Raw genomic sequence first — 22,253 nt, 5'->3', positions numbered from 1 at the left:
TTTTCATCTATCCAATCCTGTATTCTTTTCTTGACTAATTTCTCTAAGACCTTAACAATGATTCCTGATATGCTAATCGGTCGGTAATTTACAACAGCAGTCTTGGAACCACCTTTATGCAGGGGAACTATTTTCCCCTCTTTCCCCCCCTCTGGGAAATTATTATTATTCATAATAATTTCCCAGATTTCAGGCATGGACAATCCATCATGCTGATGACTAAAGTTGGAATGATGGAGAAATTTGGCAGTTTCATTAAAAAGAAAGAAATGATGCTAAAGTTATTGCAAAGAAGAATCTACAAAGTTAAATGTCTCTTTAAAGGCCAAAGTCCTCCATCACTGTCTCAACTTCAATGATACACTGTCCATGTCAAAATCTGGGAATTGTTATTAACAGTTGTATTTCTTAATTTTTTTTTGATATAATGGATCCTAATAATGTAACAGTTTATAACCTAGCATTCTCATGCCTGAACATGAAAAGATAACCATTGTTCATAGAACATAAAGTGTTGTATTTGAATTTCCATTGTTTAGCTAACTTTTTTTTTTTTACTGTGAGTACAAGTTTTAGTTATCCAGTTGATCCTTGAACAACATGGGGTTAGGGGTGCTGATCCCCTGCAGTGTTTGAAAATCTGTGTATAACTTTTGACTCCCCAAAAACTTAATTACTAATAGCCTACTTGACCAGAAGCCTTACCAATCGATTAATGCATATTTTATATACATAAACAGTCGATTAATGCATATTTTATATGCATTAATCGACTAATGTGAGAATATAGCATATATATATATATATGCTATATTCTCACAATAACGCAAGCTAGAGAAAAGAAAATGTTATTAAATAAAATCATAAGGATGTCAAAATACATTTATAGTACTGTACTGTATTTATCTATACCGTAAATTTAAGTTGTCTGTTTACAAGATGAATCGTATATCAGTCAGTACCTACATCAATATTATCTTATATGATACAAAACACTGTAGATGTTATACATATTACTAACACCAGACATCAAAAATGAAAAGATAAAGTGAAAAAGAAATTATTCATATTTATTTATAGGTATAATGATTCTTGCATTGATAACGAAGCAGCAGCAATATGATTGCTTTATGATAGCCTAGCCTATACACTAATAAATGAATTGTTATAAAATTTTTATTTTATTCTAATTAATTTAGCTAATTAAATAATTAATAACAGTTAATTTTCTGCAGTCATGATTTAACACTGCATCTTTACATTTGTTTACATTTCTCTCGACTGCAAATGGCCAAGTACAGTCTGTAAGTGTTTGTGTGAATGATAAAATAGACTAGTAACTACACATATTTTATGCGTTCATGACATACCTAACTTTTACTTAATTTTTTTCGCTATTTCTAAACTATGTGGTTCATCTGCAAGTTTTTTTCAAATTGTCATAAATTTCTAAAAAAATGGCACCCTATAATAACATCTCATTGGAAGTCAGTAAGCTCAACACACATGGCCATGTCTCACAAGTAGACAATATATAGTACTGTATATGATGTCTGAGGAACTCACCTGCAATTTCAAAGGAACTCTGGCACATGTGATCTGTGGCAAAGTGCCATTTTTGTTGCGGAATGGGGGTGTCTGGACACTTTTCCACATAGGGTACCTTAAAGTATATAACAGATGAGAAATTATATTCTTGTTATAATCCTATATCTATCCATGCATAAGCAAACAAAGTGTGCACATAAGTATCATGATAAGGCTAATTATATATATTGTTGACTTATCATCACTTGTTTTAGTATCCTATAATGTGAAGCACACTTCCTTTCAAACACATATGCATTATGGCTACCACCCAGACCAGTTTTGACCTTTACTGAGGCCTCCTTGGTGGGAACAAGACCTAGGTTATACCATTTTGCTACTTGTATATGGATATATATATATGCCTTCTGCATTGATATAACCTATATCTTTCTGAATGCAGCTGCTGCTGAGGATATCTCAATATTCAAACCAGTCAGTGTAATGACCTTTCCCATAATACATAGCAGTATATGTTCAAAAGGAAGCTTTGCAATATGGGTTATTGAGACAAGTAATGTGAAGTGAACAGCCTTTAAATACAAGTAGCTTGGTTGTGAAGATACTTCATGTGAAAATTTTGTTTCATTATGTTTAGATAAAGGATTAAAACAAAAATATAATTTCATTGTCTGTTATAGTTTACTTGATAACTAAGTTAAAAAACTTTTTATACATATTATATAATATGTATTGTATAAATTGTATAATAATAACATGTATAATCTATACCTTAGATTAGAAATAGTAATATAATAATTTATGCTGACTTACATAGCAGAAAACACACCCACACAGTATGCACATTGAAAATTTGAAACTATTTCAGAATTTATAAAGAATTAAACTCACCTTTCTTCTTCTGATTCCTCTTTTGTTGCACACCACTTTATAAACATTTTGAGAAACATATTCAATCTTCTATCATCCCCCATGCCATCTCCATCCATAAGCAATTTGCGACGACTAATTTCATCTGTAAAAATAATAGCATTCATTATAATACAATTTTACCTCAGATTATTTCTTATGGAGATACCTGAAAAACATTATTTATTACAGCATAATGTGTCTGATGGGAAAGAGAGGTTATGGTTGTGTACGATTATGATGAGAAAGCTAATGGTAGGAAAAAGTATTTATATCAATGTGTTTGTGTGTGGTGTAGAGAGAGAAGTTTCTGGGGGGGGGGGGGGGAACTGCTTCCACCATATGAGACTAGCCAAATAATATTCAGTTGGAAAGCATTTATAAATGCTTGTAACATTAAAAGGATGATTTGAAATGAAGTCATCCCAGCCACAGAAGATGTGGAAGAAAGATAGGCACCATGCTATTCTTCTGCTACCACTACAGGGAGAGGAAGGAGGTAAAAAAAGGAAATTAGGAAAGTGAGAGTAACGCCAAATAAAATAGCCAACTTAAGACTAATTTCAAGATTTGAAAAATACAACTGCCAGTGACAGCTGGTTACCAGGAGTAGAAATAATCAGCTGCTGGTAACCGACTTGAACTAGCCTATCTCACTTAGTCTGTAATCAGGCAAACTGGTTAGCAATGAACTTATAAAAATTTTCAACTTAATCAACTGAGTAATCTTATCAAAAATGGGTGCAATCGCAGAAGGCTGCCAATGCTTGCAATAGATGCTGCGAGCAGAAGCACAAGTGAAAGTTTGAATCTGCATGCATACCAGGCTTTGAAATTATTTCAACTGCCTACCAGCATGTTAAGAAGCTTTCTACTTTCAATCTTAATATATTTTAAACATAAAAGTCACTTTTCTCAAACAAACAAACAAACAAAAATAAATAAATAAAAACAATTTAAAAAGTGCAAAATGCAATTAACCTTTTAAACAGTCAAAAATATAAAACAAAATGTTAATCATCACACCTTCATCAAGTAACTGCAGCACTAGTTAAAATGAACAGATGGTAGTTGTGGTAGCAACTGTTTTGAAGTGCTATATAGTTCACTACATACAAGGTATGACCAAAAAAGTTCCCTGAATACTGTTGTAAAATCTGTATCTGTATTCTCACATACTAATGGCCACTTTCAAAAGTAGGTTTCCTGGGTAGCAACATGCTAAGACCAACTAAGAAACTTTCCATCAAATGAAACAAATCAATCCATGAAACTTTCTGGATGAAAGTTTCAGCCAGAAACTTTCTAATGGTCAGTGCATTTACAGGAAAGCAAATCCTGTCAAATTCTTTCTTAATGTTTCAATCTTTAAATGTATTTCCTTTAGCAACATTTATATGCTTGAAAGCCAGTCTAACTGAAATGAAGTCCATCCACAACCTTTATCATCAGTTCGGTGAAGTTTTAAATGACTACCTCAGTCATATTTCAGATCCTCTCGATTCTCTTTAAATCATGTATGAAACTCAAAAATGTTATTGCTGCATCTCCTCATAAACCACTAATAACACTCTCATAGTTTGCACAAAACTTGATATCAATTTGCTGCTCTAACTAGCAATCACTCATTTTTGATAGAGGATGAGAGACTCTCACTAATAATATGACTACTTTACAGGGAATGGCATGATTGTTTTATGAGTTCAGCAGCATAAGAAGTCAGATGTATTGAAACATTCATAGGCCCTCATGATTTAATGAACAAAAAATTTCTGTCCTAAAGGCAAAATTTAGGCCTTTTTTCTTTTTAATTTGTTAATATTCTGTTATAAGACAACATATGAATGACATCACACATTATACTGAATTATCATCAGACACTGATGTGCTTCCTTATGAACAGTTTAGAGAATTTTAATTTGCAGTAATAAGGAGAGCAGCCAAGGTGTAAGGCAAATGAAGCTTGATGATTTCTTCAAGATCACTTCATCAACTGAACCTGTTTCACCAGAATTCTCCACCAGCAAGGAATTAACACTTCTCCCACATAACAGTTGTATTTCTGACTTTGAAAACTGTAATTTTTTCAGTTAAGTTAATATTAATATTGAATATGATGCATATATTTTTTAAAATGTTTTTTGTATTTTTTTATTCAAAGGAGTTTAAAAATTTTAAAGTATTTTCCCCCTCTAAAATGGATTTAAATAAAAAAAAAAAACTTCATACTGAGAACAACTTTGTGAGAGCTTTAAGGAAAGAATAAAAAGTGGTGGAAACACTCCATTAGTTACACATTAGTTGTATAGTTTTTGATATATTAAAACAAAGTTTGGTTCCTGTTGTAAATTTATTTTTAACAGATGCATAGCAGACACCTATTCCACCAATTAGTCCGTTAAATTGATAGTTTACTGTATTTGTATTTAGTCAAAACACATGGGCAACCTAATACCAAATAATGAAGGCATTCTGAGAACGTTACTGTCATATCGTCTACCAAGCTTGAAGCTTTTGTGACACTCAATATATGCTCAGATTGATGGTGGATAAAAAGCTAACAAAATATTTGATACAAGGTTGTTAGTATTCACTGATTTCTGTGAACACGGTTTTTTTCTGATTATTACAGCATCTAAATAGACCTAAATTAGCTACCTAGTTGGTGAAATCTTATGATAAATTATGATGTAGACCTCTAGGTGGTAGATGTCTTTCACTGTCTGGTAAAACACCACCTTGCTCACTGCGATATTTGGTCTTCAGTGCCAGGACTCCCTGTTCTCCCCATCCTCCTCTTTTCTCACATGCAGTGAAAAAAGAGAAGGATGGGTGATCTACACTGTAGAAATACAGACATTCCCAACTCAATCGTACCGCAGTAAAATGATTCACAGGTAGGCCACTGGTAAGTAAAAGGATTAAACCTGATATTAATGAATCTAAAAGCTTCCCAATCAGCTAGTGATAAATACTGTTCAATTATCAGTTCATGCCTAGAGCAAATGCAAGTATGGTGGTAGCAGTGAGGGAAAGCTGCCAAGGCCATACGTGGTCAAGAGACTAGGTCTCCTCTGCATGGGTGGTATGTTTGTGAGTCATTCACTTCTCTCAACACACGATGGGCATTTTATCAGCATTTAACTGAAATTCAGTTATACTGCTGATAAAAAATAAATAATAAATAAAAAAAATAAAAAATCTTCCAAAATTGTAAGAACAAAAGTAGCTATTGGTCAACTACCTCCAAACTTATCAAGCCAACTTCTCCTTTTTCATTCTGCTTACCTCTTAAAAGCTCCCTCAACTTCCCCAAAAGATCATAACCCGCAACTATCAAAAAAAAAAAAAAAAAAGTGTACAATGATACAAATTTTAAGAACTTCAAGTTTCATCAGATCCTTTGATTTCTTGTACTTGTTCTTGTCTTTTATAGTACTCATGCAAATGTTGGCCTGCTGCAGCTTGGTTAGATTTCTAGTTGATTTCACTTAATTCAGTAACAAGGTCTTTGCCAACTTAGATATGTTATTTATAGATTATCTGAATATAAATATACCACCATAAATTGCTATCATACATCTCCAAAGACTTACAGACTGCAAAATGCAACAACACTGATGTTGAAGTGTAACAATTATACATATTTTTTTGTTTGTACATTTTTTTTAGACATTTTTAAGTTATATTTTTTATATGTTGGAGCTACTGACCTGAAAAAAATTTCCCCCCCCCCTTTTTTTTTTTTTTTGCATCTTCATTAATTGTAAACAAAAACCTGACCATAGCAAATTTCAAAATCAGTATTTTATTTATGTCATATTGGTAACACTGTCAATATTCTTCTAAGCTTCTGAACATACACTTTTCCATAATGACACTAAACTGCATGGAGGTGGTGTCAAGAAAGGTCCAATGATTCAGGGGTCTAAACCTGATATTCTCAAGATGGATTATTTTCCATGGAGCACAATTAAAGAAGAATGGGGGGGGGGGATAAAAAAATATATAAAATGCTGACATCTGTTTATGCAGACAGTTTTCTAATGCATGTTTTAATGCTTTAGAGGATATTCATTCATTTAGCATTGATATTCACTTGATATCATAATCATATATTTGTCAATAACAAGCCTGAGCAACCCAAATACTTTTTTCTTAATTTTTTAAGGAAAACGTGCTAATTTTTATAAAGTGAAGTGTGAATTGAAATCTGATTTCAGAATTTTTGTAACACCTACTATTTTTAAGGAAACTACAATAAAATCCCAAAACTAAAATACTGATTACATAAAATAAAAAATAAAGCATAATAATTACTATAAAACAAGATTTTTTGATGTGTTTCATTTGCAAGCAGATTTTTGGAGTTTCCTTATTACAGGTCAGTATACTCCAATTCATCCTTTCCTGGAATAAGCTTTTCATAATTGTCATATCCTGATGGGACTTTTCATGATATTTATTTTTCAATGTGCTCAGCTTGTTCAGAAAAAAATTCATATAATCTCATTCCCACCGTTAATATAATCATTACACTTTATATCACCAAGATGTTTGAATAAAATGACTTAATGGCCAAACCATTTTCTGTCATCTAGTACATTACAAAAAATTACTGGCCCAATAAAATCAGTGAGGCAACTGCTGGGGAATCTGTGATATGTGCATGCAACTGTCTGCTTATTTGTGGTATTTGTAAAATACAACTGTCTAGACAAATCACATTTACTAGACACTTCAGAAGCAAGATGCCATCTCAAGTATTAAATCATCCTGATCTGACAATGATTACTTTGATTGTTACTTTGACAATGATTCTTGACATTTTACAGCTTTATGCCACTGTAAAATTTTCTGTAGAATACAAGTTTTTTTAGATACAAATTTCTACGTTAAAAATGATGCAAGAATGTTATGGAAATGAAGATGAAATGGGTGTCATCAGTTTCAGTGAGAGAGAGTCCAAATTAAGTGGTTGAACTATATCATGTTATAGGGATCCTAATAGTGGGTCAAACTGCTCTCAATATGTTGAGAAATGTTGCTGTTAGAAGCTCCTGAAAGATTGGTGATTTCTGTTGATTTATGCATGTTATTGCAGTTTTTTTTTTAGTGTATTTATTGTACTCGTGACAACAGGGCAGTGTCTAAAGCACAAGTTATTACTAGGGAGAATCTCTGTCCCCTGATGAGCAGAGGCATTGCTGCAGTGATGATAATATATCCAAGGATAATCTGATGTTGGAAATATCCCAATTAAAAGAAATTATTAGAAAATTGACCGGAGAATTAGAAACAGTGGAAAAATGTTTAACAAAACTTAGAGAGGATAAGAATAAGGATCAGAACAAGAAGAGGCAGGAAATTACTGAACTTGGTGATCATAATAATAATAACAAAGTAAGTCAATTAAAATTTAAGAAAAAAGAGGTGACATGGTATGGTGATCCAATCATAAAATTTGCACTTGTTGAGGGAGAGTCACCACTTCTAGTTTCCTGGGGGTGAAAACTAAAGATATGACAAACATAATAATAATAATAAAAAGTAAATGAGCTGGTAGTTCTTGTAGGAACTAATAATTTAAGCAGCAACAAATATAGTATGAGAGAGGATATGAAAGGTCTGTTGGAGGAAGAGAAAGAAATGTGAGAGAGCAAAAATTGTAGGTTTGCTACGCAGATATGATGGTACCAAGAAAAGGAGGAGGGCAATAATAACAAATGATTCCATGCGCTGGCTGTATAAAGAAATGAATGCGAGTTTTTAGATGTGTGGAGTGTGAATGTTAATGGCAGAAAAGATTTGTATAAGAGGGTTGGCTTCTTTTGGTGTCAGAAGCCTGGAAAAATTATATACTGGAATGTGACCTAATGCAGAGTTAGGAAAACTAGATAATCAAAGGATGAATGGGAAAAATGTATGTGAAAGTTCAGCTATGGTATGCAAACACGATAAAGATATGAATGGCTTTGAATGTAGTTATGCATTTGGCAAAGGGGTGGAAATATACACATTGGGTTTGGACCTTTTGAGTATGTCTGGGGAGGGACAAGAGAAAGGTCTACAACAAGGTCAAATAGATTGTATATCTAATTATAAGAATAGGCTAGGTGGTAATTTGATATGTCTATATACAAATGCCAGGAGTATCAGAAACAAACAGGCTGAGTTCATTGCTTTATTGAATACGACGTGGCCTAAGATTGTTGTTGTTATTAGTGAAACCTGGCTATTAGAATCAGATATGGTAACTGGGATCGAGTGTAATGTGTACACTATTTTTAGGAATGACAGAAGGGATAAGAGAGGATGAAGAGTACTACTTGATATCAGATGACTTCAATCCCGTTAGGACAGAAATGCAAGAAAACAATGATAGTAACAATATTCCATGTACCGATGAGTTTCAGGCTATCAGTTGTGAAGTGGAGGCTACCAATGAAATATATGGTGGGATGTTGCCACAGACCTGGCAGCTCAGTTGCAGGGGACGAAGAAATGCATTGCCAATTTAGCCTCATGGGTACTAAACGAGTGATCATTATCTGTGACTTTAATTATCCAAACATTGATTGGGGTAGAAGAAAAACCTCATGATAAGAGTGAAGAGGAATTGACTGAATTGTTGCGAGACAACTTTCTTAAGCACCATGTGAAAGAAGGAAGTCGAGGTCAAAGAGTGTTAGGTTTGTTCATAGTATCAGAAGGGATCCCTGTTAAGAATATAACTATTTTATCACCAATTAATGACAGTGATCATGCTGCGCTTTCTTAGGAAGTATCTAATTATATTAATGTTCCATTAGAGCAGGTTACATGCTGAATTACAGAGCTAGAAATTATGACCAACTTAGGAGATTACTATCTTTGGTCCCATGGGATCACTTACTGAATGGGAAAAAACGTCAATGCATGCAGATCTTTGAAAAAGTGCTTAAATGAGGTGGTATTTGAATGTATCCCTAGTGTTCAAAAAATAAATAGTTTGGGAGTGAAATGGATGTACAACCTTATTAAATAAGAGATCGACAAGTGAGAAGAGTTACGAAATATATAAAGTGAAAGCCAGAAAATTAAGAGGTATCGTGTGAAAAGCTAAATCGGAGTATGAAAAGAAATTGGCTATGTAGGCTAAAGGCAATCCAAAAGAATTTTATCATTATGCTGCAATAAAAAGAAAGAAAGAATGTGGAAGAATAACTTACTGAATGCAGATGGTACTCTAGTGTCAGAAACTAATGAGATTGTTCAATTAATGAATGTTCACTTTGTTAAGATATATCAACTAAGTGTATGTAACTTGGTGCATAGTGCTACTGCTACATTAGAGGTGCATGAGAATGAGGTTGAAGAGATAAAATATCAGCATGTTCGCTAAAGGAATGTTTAACTGAGTTGGCTAGACCATTCACATGTTTGTATAACTTGAGTATCAGCTCAGGAAATCATACATTCCTTCCATTTTACAGGAAAAGAAGGAATGTATGATGGTTTCATTGTACAAGGGTGATGCAAAAACTGATGTGTCTAACTACCAACCTACCAGTATCTCTAGTGTGGTAGTGAAGATTTTAGAGAAACTGGTAAGAACATGCATACAGAAATGGATAGCCAAGCTATACTCTGCAAGGAGCAACATGGGTTTACTAAAGGAATGTCATGTTTTAGCAGTTTCCTCATATTTTATAACAATGTTATGGCCAAGCTGGATAAAGGAAATAGATACCCTATGAAAATATTGGATTTTGCTAAGGAATATGATATCACACAAAAGGCTGTTGCATAAGATGGAGAATATGGGACTGGAATATAAACTCTTGGCTTGGATCAGTGGATAGTATATGTGTGTGAAAAGTGGTATATGGCAAGTGTGAATCTGCCAGATTTAAGGTGACCAGTGGTTTACCTCAGTGTTCAGTCTTTGGGAAATTGTTGTTCAATCTGTACATTGATGACATTAGGAAGGGTCTAAGAGGAAATATACAATTGCTTGCTGATGATATGAAGATAGGCAGGGCAATCAGGGATGCTACTGATATTTTGCACTTATAAAATGATTTGAATTGGCTGGAAATTGGGACAAACAAAAATTCCTATCAGTTTTAATGCAAGTGTAAAGTATGCACTTTGGCGTGATGAGATTTCCAGTGGCATATTATATTAGAAAGGTTATGATTGTTGTTCAATCGATATTTTTGAGAATAGGACTGGTGGTGAAAGGACTAGGGGCCATACATGGAAGCTGGGCAAGAATGTGGTTAGCAAGGGTGTTAGAGCTAGTTTTTTTACTTGGAGAGTGAATGAGTGGAATAAGCTGCCAGAGGCTCTTGTGGGTGCTATGACTGTGAATGAGTTCAAGGCAAGGTATGATAGATACTGTGTGAATGTCAAATAGTTGTTCTTGACAAGATGTTAGGGCCTCCCTCGATGAGTCTGTCGACTCCTTAGAGTTGCCCAAAATAATAATAATAATGATGATGATACAAGAAAGTGATGAGGTTAGGTATCTAGGCATAACGGAATTTGAAGTTCTAAGGTCACATAGCAAAAGTTGCAAATACAACTCAGAGGATAATCGTGATGTTTAAGTGAACCTTGACATGTAAGGTTAAGGAAGTCATTTTACCTCTTTATAAAGTCCTGATAAGACTGCATCTGGATTATTGTGCATACATTTGGTTTCCCAGGTTCCAAGGGGATAAAGAAATTGTGGAAAGGTGAGAAGAAGAAGAATTACAAAGATTATGATTATATAGAGAATCTCAAGTTTAAACCCAAACCAAAACTCTGGCTTCGATATGTTGATGATATCTTCGCAGTCTGGAGTCATTCAGAACAAGAGCTACTTCAGTTTTTAGATAAAATCAACCTTCTTCATCCACGCATAAAATTTACATTAGAAAAAGAATCCCCACAGGGCATCCTTTTTCTGGATTTACACATCCAAAGAAAAGAAGATGGTTCCATATCCACCTCTGTCTATCACAAGCCGACATTTTCAGGTCACTACATTTACCATACTTCTGCTCGTCATCCCGCTCAAAAATTTGGCATCATTAAATCATTGGTAACCAGAGCACACAGATTTTGCTCCTCCCATTCTCAAAAACAAGAATTGGAAATAATCAAAAATACAGCCACCCTAAATGGATACAATCTCAAAACAACTCAAAAAATCATCAGCAACTTCTCCACACATCAACCTAGACAAGAACTTATATCAAAGGCATCTCCGAAAGGCTCTTGAAAATTATGAGGAAATGCAATCTTGCTGCCACCTACAAACCCATCAACCAGATCCACAACTTGTTACCTTCGGTATATACAAGGTTCCATGCTCCTGTAAACTCTCTTATTATGGACAGACAGGCAGATCAGTTTTTAAATGAATTTCAGAGCATCAAGACCATATCCGCCTCATAAAATTGCAAAAATCAGGCCTTGCTCAACACGGAGTGGAAAATCCAAACCACAAGATCTGCTGGGAAAAGACAAAACTCCTACCTATATGAACACTTATATAAAGAAAGTGCTGAAGCCCTACTTCACAGACCAAATCTAAACCACAACGATGTTCTTGCTATCCCTAAAGTATGGGAAAATGTCATACAAAATTGTGTAAAAATAACTTAATTATAATTTAATTTTAATTTAAGTTCAGGCCACAACATGCCACTGCACGCAATTTGGATTCCACTGTATGTATGCACCCTCTCCTTTATGTCATTCCTAGTATTGTTCTACTGTACTGATGATGTCCTAAGATACCTAGGACGAAATATTTACATAATAAAAAACCTACTACTGTGGTTCACGTGTGTTAAATTTAGTTACAAAGATTATATCTGGATTATGCTGACAGATTGCAAGTATGTAGATTACAGACTCTGATTAACAGGAGAAGGAGTAGTGATGTGATAGAAGTCTATAAAATTCTAAATGGGTGTTATAGGATATAGTCTGATAAAAATTTTCATTATACGGAAGGTGAGAAGAGGGCAATCATGGAAGTTAGGTTTGGGCGCAGTCAAGAAAGGGGTAAGAGCTAGGTTTTTCTCTCAAAGAGCAGTCAATGAGTGGAATAGTTTGCGTTTAGGGTGGTGAGTGCATCTAGTATGAATGAATTAAGGAAAGGTATGACAATGAATTAAGGGAAGGTTTGGGTGATGTATTGCCTCCCTCGATAAGTCCTCAACTCCCTGGAGGTCTCAGATGTCATTATCATTATTAATCTCTGGGAAATATTATTACGTGGCACTTCCGGGAGTCTAAAGACTCATCGAGGGAGGGCACCTACTCTACAACTCTCTGTCTCCACCACTCAATGCACCAACTACATATAACAAAAACTGCTGTCATACCTCTTGAACTCGTTCATACTAGCGGCACTCATCACTATAAGAGAAAAATTGAGTTTTCACTCCTTGATGTTAGGAATTTAAAACACATCTTTATACTATAAAAGTGTACAAATAATATAGCTTTTCCTCACCGTCGTTTATCTGAGATGGACTTCCCTGCTGGGCTGTAGATGCCATTCACAATACCTACGAAGGTCTACAATATCTAAGAGTACTTTTCGTTTGTTTTGTTTTGCATCTGAAACTGCCACCTAAATTTCAAATAATCACAAAACAACACAGCTACATAACAATCACAACACAGAACATGACAGGATAGAATAATAAACCAGCGCCCTCTGGTTTAGTAAGATCTTAATTAAAAATGAAAACCTAATAATGAATAAATTAATTATAATAAAAAGAGAATGTTATATTTCTCGCCACAATAATAATTCACGGTGTTCTAGGAATGTGATTAAAGCAGCTTGAATCTCACAAGCGTCAGAAATAAAATGCTGATGGTGAATGTCAAGATGCAAAAGTTTCTTTCAAAACTTCTGTAGTGTAGTTTTAAAGAACGGTATGACACACGTGCTCTGGTAAAGAGCTGAGTTTGCTACTTATCTTTTCATGATATGGAGTGCGCTATATAAAGTTTTTTTTTTCCTTCCTTCCTTCCTTCAGAAAAAGGTGCGGCATTGAGTCTCAATCAAGTAATTGGGTTTACTCACAGAAACCAAGATTTTTCATCCTTTGTAATAGGCAAACCCATTACAGAATATATGCATCTAGCAAACAAACATACACTTAACAGAGTGGAGTTTGGTGAGTTGTCTCATGTTATGTAGCATCGCTTGATCTCCAGCGATAAGTTCCGCGATTCTATGAAGGTGAAAAATATTAGTAATAATAATCGAAGCTGGAACTTCCTTAAATAGGTCATGAAATATAATAATTATTAATAATGACCTACCTTTGTCCACAAAGCGAAAACAAACAAATACAGCTTTATGAACACGGTGTCTTTTCCTTGGCATAGTGCGTGCAGCGATGTTCTGAAGGATGTTACCCTTTCTGCTGGGAATTCAATTCTCGTTGTAATGATTCACTGTCAGTAAAATAACATTCGATGTATGTGATATTATGATGACTACAAAGCGAAAACAAACAAATACAGCTTTATGAACACGCTGTCTTTTCCTGTCTTTTCCTTGGCATAGTGCGTGCAGCGATGTTCTGAAGGATGTTACCCTTTCTGCCGAGAATTCAATTCTCGTTGTAATGATTCACTGTCAGTAGAATAACATTCGATATATGTGATATTATGATGAGCAGCACATAGTGATGTCTGAGCACCACCTGAGCATAAAAAAAACCTGTCTCACACACCATTTCTTGAAATCTGACATAAAACGTGTGTTTTTAAAAACCGTAGACATGGTAACTTAAACACTTTAAATTAATGCAAAATTCAAAAAATCAGCTAATGCCTTTTTATTCCCGTATAGGGAGTAGGCGAGGCCGTTTAGCCCAATCTACTTTTAGAGATTGAGTGGGCAGTTCAATATCCACTGGCAGCCAATCAGAGGTAAGAGTATTTAATGAGGAGGAAAACGGTCACACGAGACGCCCAGTGGTTTCAGTAATTTAAAAATTGACAACTATTCTTCAAAGGCGATGAAAGAATTGGATGCATGAATTGAATGAAATGAAACAATCAGAAAGAATAATCAGTGGATGAAATATCTAACTTATTGAGAAATGAAAGAAAATCGGTGTCCATAATAATCCAGTGTGTTCTCGATTATTCGGGCTAATGGAGAGGAAAGTGCTGCATGGTTAATCAGTACTTATAATTTATATATATTTCTTCTTCTTCAAATTTAATAACTTATTGTAACTACAGTGGCTTTTACTGGATATTCTTTCAAATTATTTAATTATATTATCTCTAATGTTTTGCCTGTTTACGAGACATCTTCATCTGTTGTGCACTCTAGAAAAAAATATATCAGAATTTAGGGAATAGGCGAGATCATTTTAGTTGTATAAATCTTTTGCAGACTGAGAGACCTCAGTAGATTTTTAATTTATTTTAAAACAAAAGTTATTTCTGATTCACAGGGCTATAAAATACACACATTGCTCCATTTTTGCTGGCATAATTAGAAACATATTCTGTCTTTGCGATAAGAGAGAGAGAGAGAGACTAACAAGAAAACAGGTTGAAGAAAATGTCAGAAAAGTTATCCTATGAGGCGACTATATTACTGTGAGAAGAAATCGTATTATTATTAAGAGAGAAACCGGAGAGTTAGGAACTCTCAGGTTTCTCAATCATCAGCAACAGCTGCTGTCATACCTCTTGAACTCGTTCATACTAGCGGCACTCATCACTATAAGACTATAAGAGAAAAATTGAGTTTTCACTCCTTGATGTCATTCATTCTCACCTTACAAATATACCTTCTTGTCCTCTCATAATCCTCCATAAAATGAAAAATTCTATCTGCTGAAATTCTGTGCACCATTTCTCAATCACTTCCTCCCCTTTTTCTCCTGTTTGTTAGTGACTGCAGTCCACAAAATTTCAATCTGTCTTCAAAATCAGTATTCCATAAATCTGATATCATAATTAACACTCTTCACCATATCTGAATCAAGACGGAAACCGGAGACTAGATATGCACACAATGCTCCATGTGGGGGTCGTTTCAAATCCTTGAAAAGAGGAAAATTGATTTCCTTATCTTTACGAGTCATAGTTTGTATCAGCATTACCATTATCCTCTGGGTTGTATTTACAATCTTTGCTATATGGTCCTTGAACTTCCTATCTACTAAAACGCCATGATTCCTAGCCTGGTTGGTCCTTCAAGCATTTCCCACCAAAATAATATGACACTGGATATCTAATCACACCAAAGTGCGTGACTTTACATTTCTAACATTAAGCTGGTAGCCATTTTTACATGCCCATAATTCGTTATTCAAATCCTCTGCTAATGCATATGCCATCAAATGGAGATATTCACACCGGAGATCCAATTGTGACAATCTGTTATGGATTGGAAACAGGAGAACATGCACTCTACATTTGTCCTCTTGCTCTGCATATTTAGAACAAATTATAAAATGTGTTGGACATTCCGTCACTCGCAACAGAACAGGTTTCTTTTCTCTGTTTAATTTTTGTAACACCACTCATCTGTCGGGAAATGGCAATTGAATTTCATTTTTTTTTATAATTTAAGAGTTAAAATATAATTAATGAAAAGTAAGATAAACAGGACTTATAAAACCAGGAATATGACACATACACATGCTTCACAACATTATATTAGAGAAATTTTAATACTAAGCCAGAGAATTTTTGTATTTAGAAAGCAGCATTCTAAGCGATACCAAATTTTTGACTAATAAGTGTAGACCAGACACATCATGCAACATTCATTCACATGTGAAAAATGAAATTTTGTCTAAGTTTACAAAAAAAGTTTTTCAAATGGTTCCATCTTAGTTCCTTTGGGTTTTATGGACAACTGCAAAGATGACTGGAGAGCAGTTCCAGGAGAGAAGGCCAACCAAAGGCGTTAAGTCGGATAAGGCTAACCACCTGAGTATTAGTCATCTCCGGATTTTAGCTTCAATTGCTCTTTTGGTTGTTCAGATGCATGAGAACGGATAAAAAGGAGAAATGATAGCTTTAGGCAACATGAAGATCTAAAAGAGCTGAGGCCTTCTATATCTACTTTTCATACTACCCATCCGTCTTTTATTTGTCCTTATACTATCTGGCTCCACCATACTAACTATTCTAGGCCTATGATGAACACTCCTTTAATTTTTCACCTCAGTAAAGGTTGAAACCAGCATGAATTTTTGGCTTCCTGAGGAAACATTTGTAAACAGATTCTACATATAAGTCTCCTAGTCCTGAAGATGTTTCATGCGCAAATTCTGCTTGCTCACGCTTGGATAAAGGATGATAACAGGAATATAGTTTCTTTTTAAAGTATATTATACAAATCTTGAATATACAGTGATGTGCAAAATCTAAGAATGAACTACATTTTTGCCTGTATATGAAATATTTTGATGACTGCAGCCAAATGTGGGCATAAATTTATTGCCAGCATACTACTAAATTATATTACAAAATTGTGTTATAAATTTTGTACAAAATAAATTGCAGTACGTTTTTGGTACAAGTTACAAATTTCCTCAGTACGTAGTTAAGTATTTAACGTACAGTGCTTACAAAAAAAGGCCTGTGTAGCTCAGTGGAAGTGGCGCTTGCGTCCTTTAAGCTTGGCCGCTCGAAGTTAGACCTGGGTTCTAGTCTAGTCGCTGACTGAAAGACTTTTTCTAAGCCTATCTTCGACCGGTTCCCGAGCTAGTCGATCTCTAGCAGGCAAGCGGGCTTTTCCTCCCGGAAACTCGGGTTTTTCGTCCCGTAAACAGAAAAAAATCGACCGTAGTATCCACATTATTTCAGATAGTGACATATCTTGTTAGGATTATGTCCAAGAGATTGCCAACCTCTTCATCGGTGGCTGCTATAATTAGTGATAGACATGGGCAGGTTATCTTTGATTGGCTATAACGGGCCTACCCCCTATTAGGGAATAAAACGCATTAGATAGCTGATAGCTTACAAAGAGCTATGCGCACAGACATTTCAGTATGGAATATGTCCACCGCGAACTGAGATGCAGTTCTTAACATTGTACCATGCTTAGCTCCAAGTGATTTAGGAGTTCTTGAGGCAAACTGGCCCACTCCTCCTTCAGAATAAGGATAAGGTCTTGTTTCTGTAGGGGAACTCCGAGCAGCAATCCATCCCCTAGTGCATCACAAACGTGTTCTCTCCTCATGTAGAGTGTGCTGGCCGCTTGATTTGATTAATATCCTTAGGCTTCAGAAGTATCTCCACTGCTCGTGTATGATGTGATGTGGCAGTGTCATCCACAAAATTGAATTATTAGCCTACAGCACCATGAAACAATTGAAAATGACGTTAAAGAACTTCGTTGCAATAACATTCACCAGTCGTAGTCCCTTTTTCCAGCACTTGTCGTTCTGTTCCTCCCCCACACAATGATCCCCTGCACTGCCAAATCTATCCCTTTGAAGAGATTTCTCGTCATGGTAAGCAGTACCATTTTCACACCAGATCAGGTGTTGTCTAGAATCACAGGAAAAACTGAAACGACTCTCCTCTGCAAAGAGTACATTAGTCCATTGGTGGCCTGTTCAATTTTTGCAGATACAACAACACTGAAAACGTGCTCTGCGATGACTTGTGGATAAAGGGAAATGCAGATTACAGGCATTCTTGTCGCAGACGTTTTGTCGCATTTGGTCGAGATATCGACATACCTGTGCTTGAATGGAGCCGTTTGTCGTGGTGGGGCGATTACGTTTTGCTGTTATAACCAAAAATCTGTCTTCATGTCCAATGGTAAAGCGAAGTTAATCTCTTAGTAAAATCAGTAGTTACCAGAAAACTTAAAGAAGGCTGTGGCCTTCTTCTGGCTTTCCAGTAATTCCTCTCTATATGAAATCATCTAGATGATGTCTTTGAGACAATGCAAGACATCCAAGTTCGTAACTTTATTCCTTAACGAAAAGAGCTTCCTTGAAACACAATTCGCTTAACGCAATCTTTTGCCTTTTATCCTGTTGAATGCTATCACGTGACCCCTTTGCGCGAGATTCGAAAATGAGTATGTGTACCTGCTTTTTACTTGAAACTATACTAACCGCTCCAAGCAGATTCGTCTGAATTTGTGGTTCTAATATTCAGAAACAGTTTTAGTCTTTAAGTTTTGAACCCAAGTGAATATTTCTAGGGTAATTTTTTAATCGAAGCAATGATAATCTGCATATAATCGAGAAATCACCATTTATTATTATAATTAATAACACAGTGATTTCCCTCTCTCGATTGGTCAAGGGATGATATCAAGTGTATAATTTCTTCTTTAGGATATTATACTTTTTGACCAAGTGGAAAAAACTTCTGAATGAGTTTACTTATACAGGCTTTTTTTTTTATTTGAAGTCCAATTTTTGTAATAATAAATTCACTTTTACTGGAAAGTTTAATCTTAACAGCTCTGAAGAGAATAGCTAACAAGCTATTCTCTATCAATGTTCTTATATGAATTGTTGCATGGTTACTAGAAGTGGCGCACCCAGGGAGGGGAGGAAAGGGCCCTGGGCCCCTCCAAAAGAAAAAGGAGGAACACTAGAAAATTTCCCGAAAATTTTTTCCTAATTAAAATTCATTTTTTTATTTATGTTGTGTGGCGTCTTCTATTTCTATACTACTTATGAATTAGCAATCATTGCAGATGCTCAGTCATAGGTCGTTTGCGATGCGTAGTGTGTATTCTCAAATTCTCAAATCCTCTACTCAACTCGGCCCCCCCCAAGATTAAATCCTAAGTACGCCACTGGTTACTAGAACACCAACAATAACTGGACTAGTCTGGAAACTCAGCTGATGCCCACCTCTATATCTACTTATTCTCTTCATTCCCTAGGAGCATAGGGTCTCAATCATTTTTCTCTTTAGGACTCTATCGTCAAGTTTTCAGTCGATTTTCTTGAGTTACATACTTTAAACAGTTTCAGGGAGAAAAAAAAAATTGCTGTGCCACGAATAGATTGTTTCCTGTATCAACTGAAAAAATGCATGGTAAAAAGTTTGTTTACTCGGAAACTAGTAAATAACTTATGATAATCTTTCTTCTGCTATTATCTCTGTACAAGTAAATGCCTTTTCCTAGAACTACATAGGCATGTTTCAAGAAATAGTTTTATTCCAAAGATTATGGTATGATAATATCAACAGAGAAATAAAACATACAAAAATAGTAATAGATAACAAGATTTTAGAACAGGTGAATTCATTTAACTAACTAGGCTGTATGATCACATATGAAAATGAAAAAGGTATAAACCAGTGTAACCGGTATATACAAAAAGATATATAAAAGGTGTAATTAATTCTATATTTAAACCAAACCTAGTTCAAAAACAAACCAGACTAAAAGTATACAATAGATTAGCCTTACCATTCCTAATGTATGGAAGTGAAATCTGGACAATAAAACGAAAAGACAAACAAAGATTAATAACAGCTGAAATGAAGTTTATGAGAAAAACTGAAAAGTATACTCTATTTCAACGATTTTCAACCGGTGTGCAGTATTGACTACCAATATTCTGGCTTAGTTAAACTATCATGTGTCTTAAATATTCAGTCAATGCAGTTTCTGGAAAACTATTTATGAGGAGATCGTTTTTTTGCTGTTGTTGGTTTAGGAGTTGTAATATTGTTTTAGAAAATTTAGTTCTTGCTGTACTTGCATTGTCTCTTTAATTAAGTTATGCTGTTTCCGTTAACACTTTTAAGCTATTTTTAATTTTAGAACTTTAGCAATACTTCTAAAGAACTGTTATTAAATTTAATAAACACCTCATATTGGTTAAATTTTTCAAAATGGGTTCACCCGAGTTTTCGTTACCATGCTCCTTGTTCTTCATTTCTTCTGCTGCTGTTGGTTGCTGCGTTGACGTCAAAAGCCTATTTCCACTATTGGAGATTAAAAATACTTGGATCCAGCAGAAATTATTATTATTATCGTTATTATTATTATTACACAACACCTCCAGGGAGTCCAAAGACTCTTCGAGGGAGAGCACGTGCTCTATAACTATCTGTCTCCACCACTCAAATCCATCAACTACAACTAACCACAACTACACCAATGGCATCTACTGCCCACCACCACCACCACCACTAGTATTTCCACAGACAATCACAAACATGATGATCACGGCGAGATTCGAACCCGCACTCTTTTGGCTGGAGAGCGGATATGCTAATCACTCTGCCAACCAGGCTGGCCATTTAGTAATGAGCAGTCGACACCATAACTAGGCATTTTAGAGCCTTTGGACACTGATAATTATCTATCCTCCATATCTTTGTGTCCACGGGAGATACTGATTTTGCATATTCTTAGGCATCATTTTCTTAAAACAACATAAATAAATACGACATAAAATAATAAAGAAAAATCGACAAAATGTTTTTTTTTTAAATATTTTAAACCTTAACTCAGTGTTTCTCAAACTTCAGATATCTCTGTACCCCTTCTTAAATTTTCATTATTACTAAGGACCCCTTATCAAAATAATAATAATAATAAATAAATAAAGTATATTTCATTGTAAATGTTCATTTAATTTTAAGTTATATGCTGATGTTAACAAAAAATATGATTTATTTTTAATAGAACAAAATTTGAAATTGGTTCCTTTTCATTTCCCGTCCATGAAAATCCACATTTCAAGTAATTCATATCATACTTTCATCCGTGCAGTTAGCTTAGTGGCTGTGCACTTTGCAACCATTTCCCTGTGGAAGGAGTGTCCTAAGTTCGATTCCTGTCGGTGACGTAAGGAACTGAAGGATCTTCCTCAGCTATAGCCAAATTAGCCAGTCTTGGACGTGGACAGTACGGTTTTCTCCAGTTTATCCTGGGGTTTTTCATCCCGCAAAGTAGGCAAACCAGCCTTGAGAACTCAACACTACAGACTGAGGATACATTGGGGGCGTAGGGCTGATCACCTTATCCTGTGAACGGTTTGAGGCCCGATGATTAATAAACCCTCGACAACGCAAGGTAAAAGAGGGTAAAAGTAAGATGAGATGAGATATCATACTTACGAGGATTTTTTATCTTTTTCCTAGTTGGTTACCTAGAGATGTCAGACAGCACACCCTTATCAATTTCATTTGATCCCGATACAATATCAACGTTTTCTTGTTGCTTACAGCAACTTGTATTTGCTATATTGCTCCCTTTTGTGGGTTTTATAAATCCAATCTTTAACTAATGATCCATACGTAAGAATTTTAAAGCTAAAAAAATTACCGTATTTACTCGAATATAGCTCGCACTTTTTTCCTAAAATTAAAGCTAAAAAATCGTGGTGCGAGATATATGCGGGGCTTTTTAAAAACTAAACGTTTTCAAAAAAAAAAAAAAATTAAAATAGTGTGACTTACCAAGAAGCTCCTATTCGCTATCGCTAATTTTGGCATCGAGAACAGTTTCCTTGTGTGCATCGTCAAAGTCATCTACCCAAATAGCTTCATCTTCTTTCCCATTATTTCAAGCAAAAATTACCAGTCCTTCACAAATGACTGAACTAATGAGAAGTAAAAGTGGATCTCTAAATAGACAGCAATGGTAAGTCAGTAGAGATAGAGCAACTATGAAAAGTGCATATGATTGGTGCGGTATTAACAAAAGATCGCGCAAATCAAAGACAAAGGCAAGCCAACAGTTGAGTTGAAATGCTAATTCTCTTCAACCGAATTCCATAATATCTGAAACAAATTCATTATATATTTCTTAGTTCTCT

The 22,253-nt window shown here is 35.0% G+C and overlaps 1 protein-coding gene across 1 annotated transcript in view; it reads right to left on the bottom strand.

Moving 5' to 3' along the window:
• The window catches only part of thoc7 (THO complex subunit 7), a 52,849-nt gene extending 39,734 nt beyond the window's left edge, over positions 1-13,115 (bottom strand). The window contains exons 1-2 of the mRNA XM_090415923.1: positions 12,956-13,115; positions 2,440-2,563 (exon numbers count right to left, since the gene is read on the bottom strand). Coding sequence (XP_090272049.1) covers positions 2,440-2,563; positions 12,956-13,001 — 170 coding nt within the window. The 5' untranslated portion in view covers positions 13,002-13,115. The remainder of the gene's footprint in view (positions 1-2,439; positions 2,564-12,955) is intronic.
• Between the last annotated feature and the right edge of the window lie 9,138 nt (positions 13,116-22,253).

The sequence above is a fragment of the Typopeltis vanoorti genome, chromosome 3 (assembly GCF_054136105.1).
Source record: "Typopeltis vanoorti isolate ZY-2024b chromosome 3, IOZ_Tvanoo_1.0, whole genome shotgun sequence".
NCBI classification, from domain to species: domain Eukaryota; kingdom Metazoa; phylum Arthropoda; class Arachnida; order Uropygi; family Thelyphonidae; genus Typopeltis; species Typopeltis vanoorti.
The sequence above is the reverse complement of the archived record's forward strand: the minus strand, read 5'-3'. Positions and strand labels throughout refer to the sequence as shown.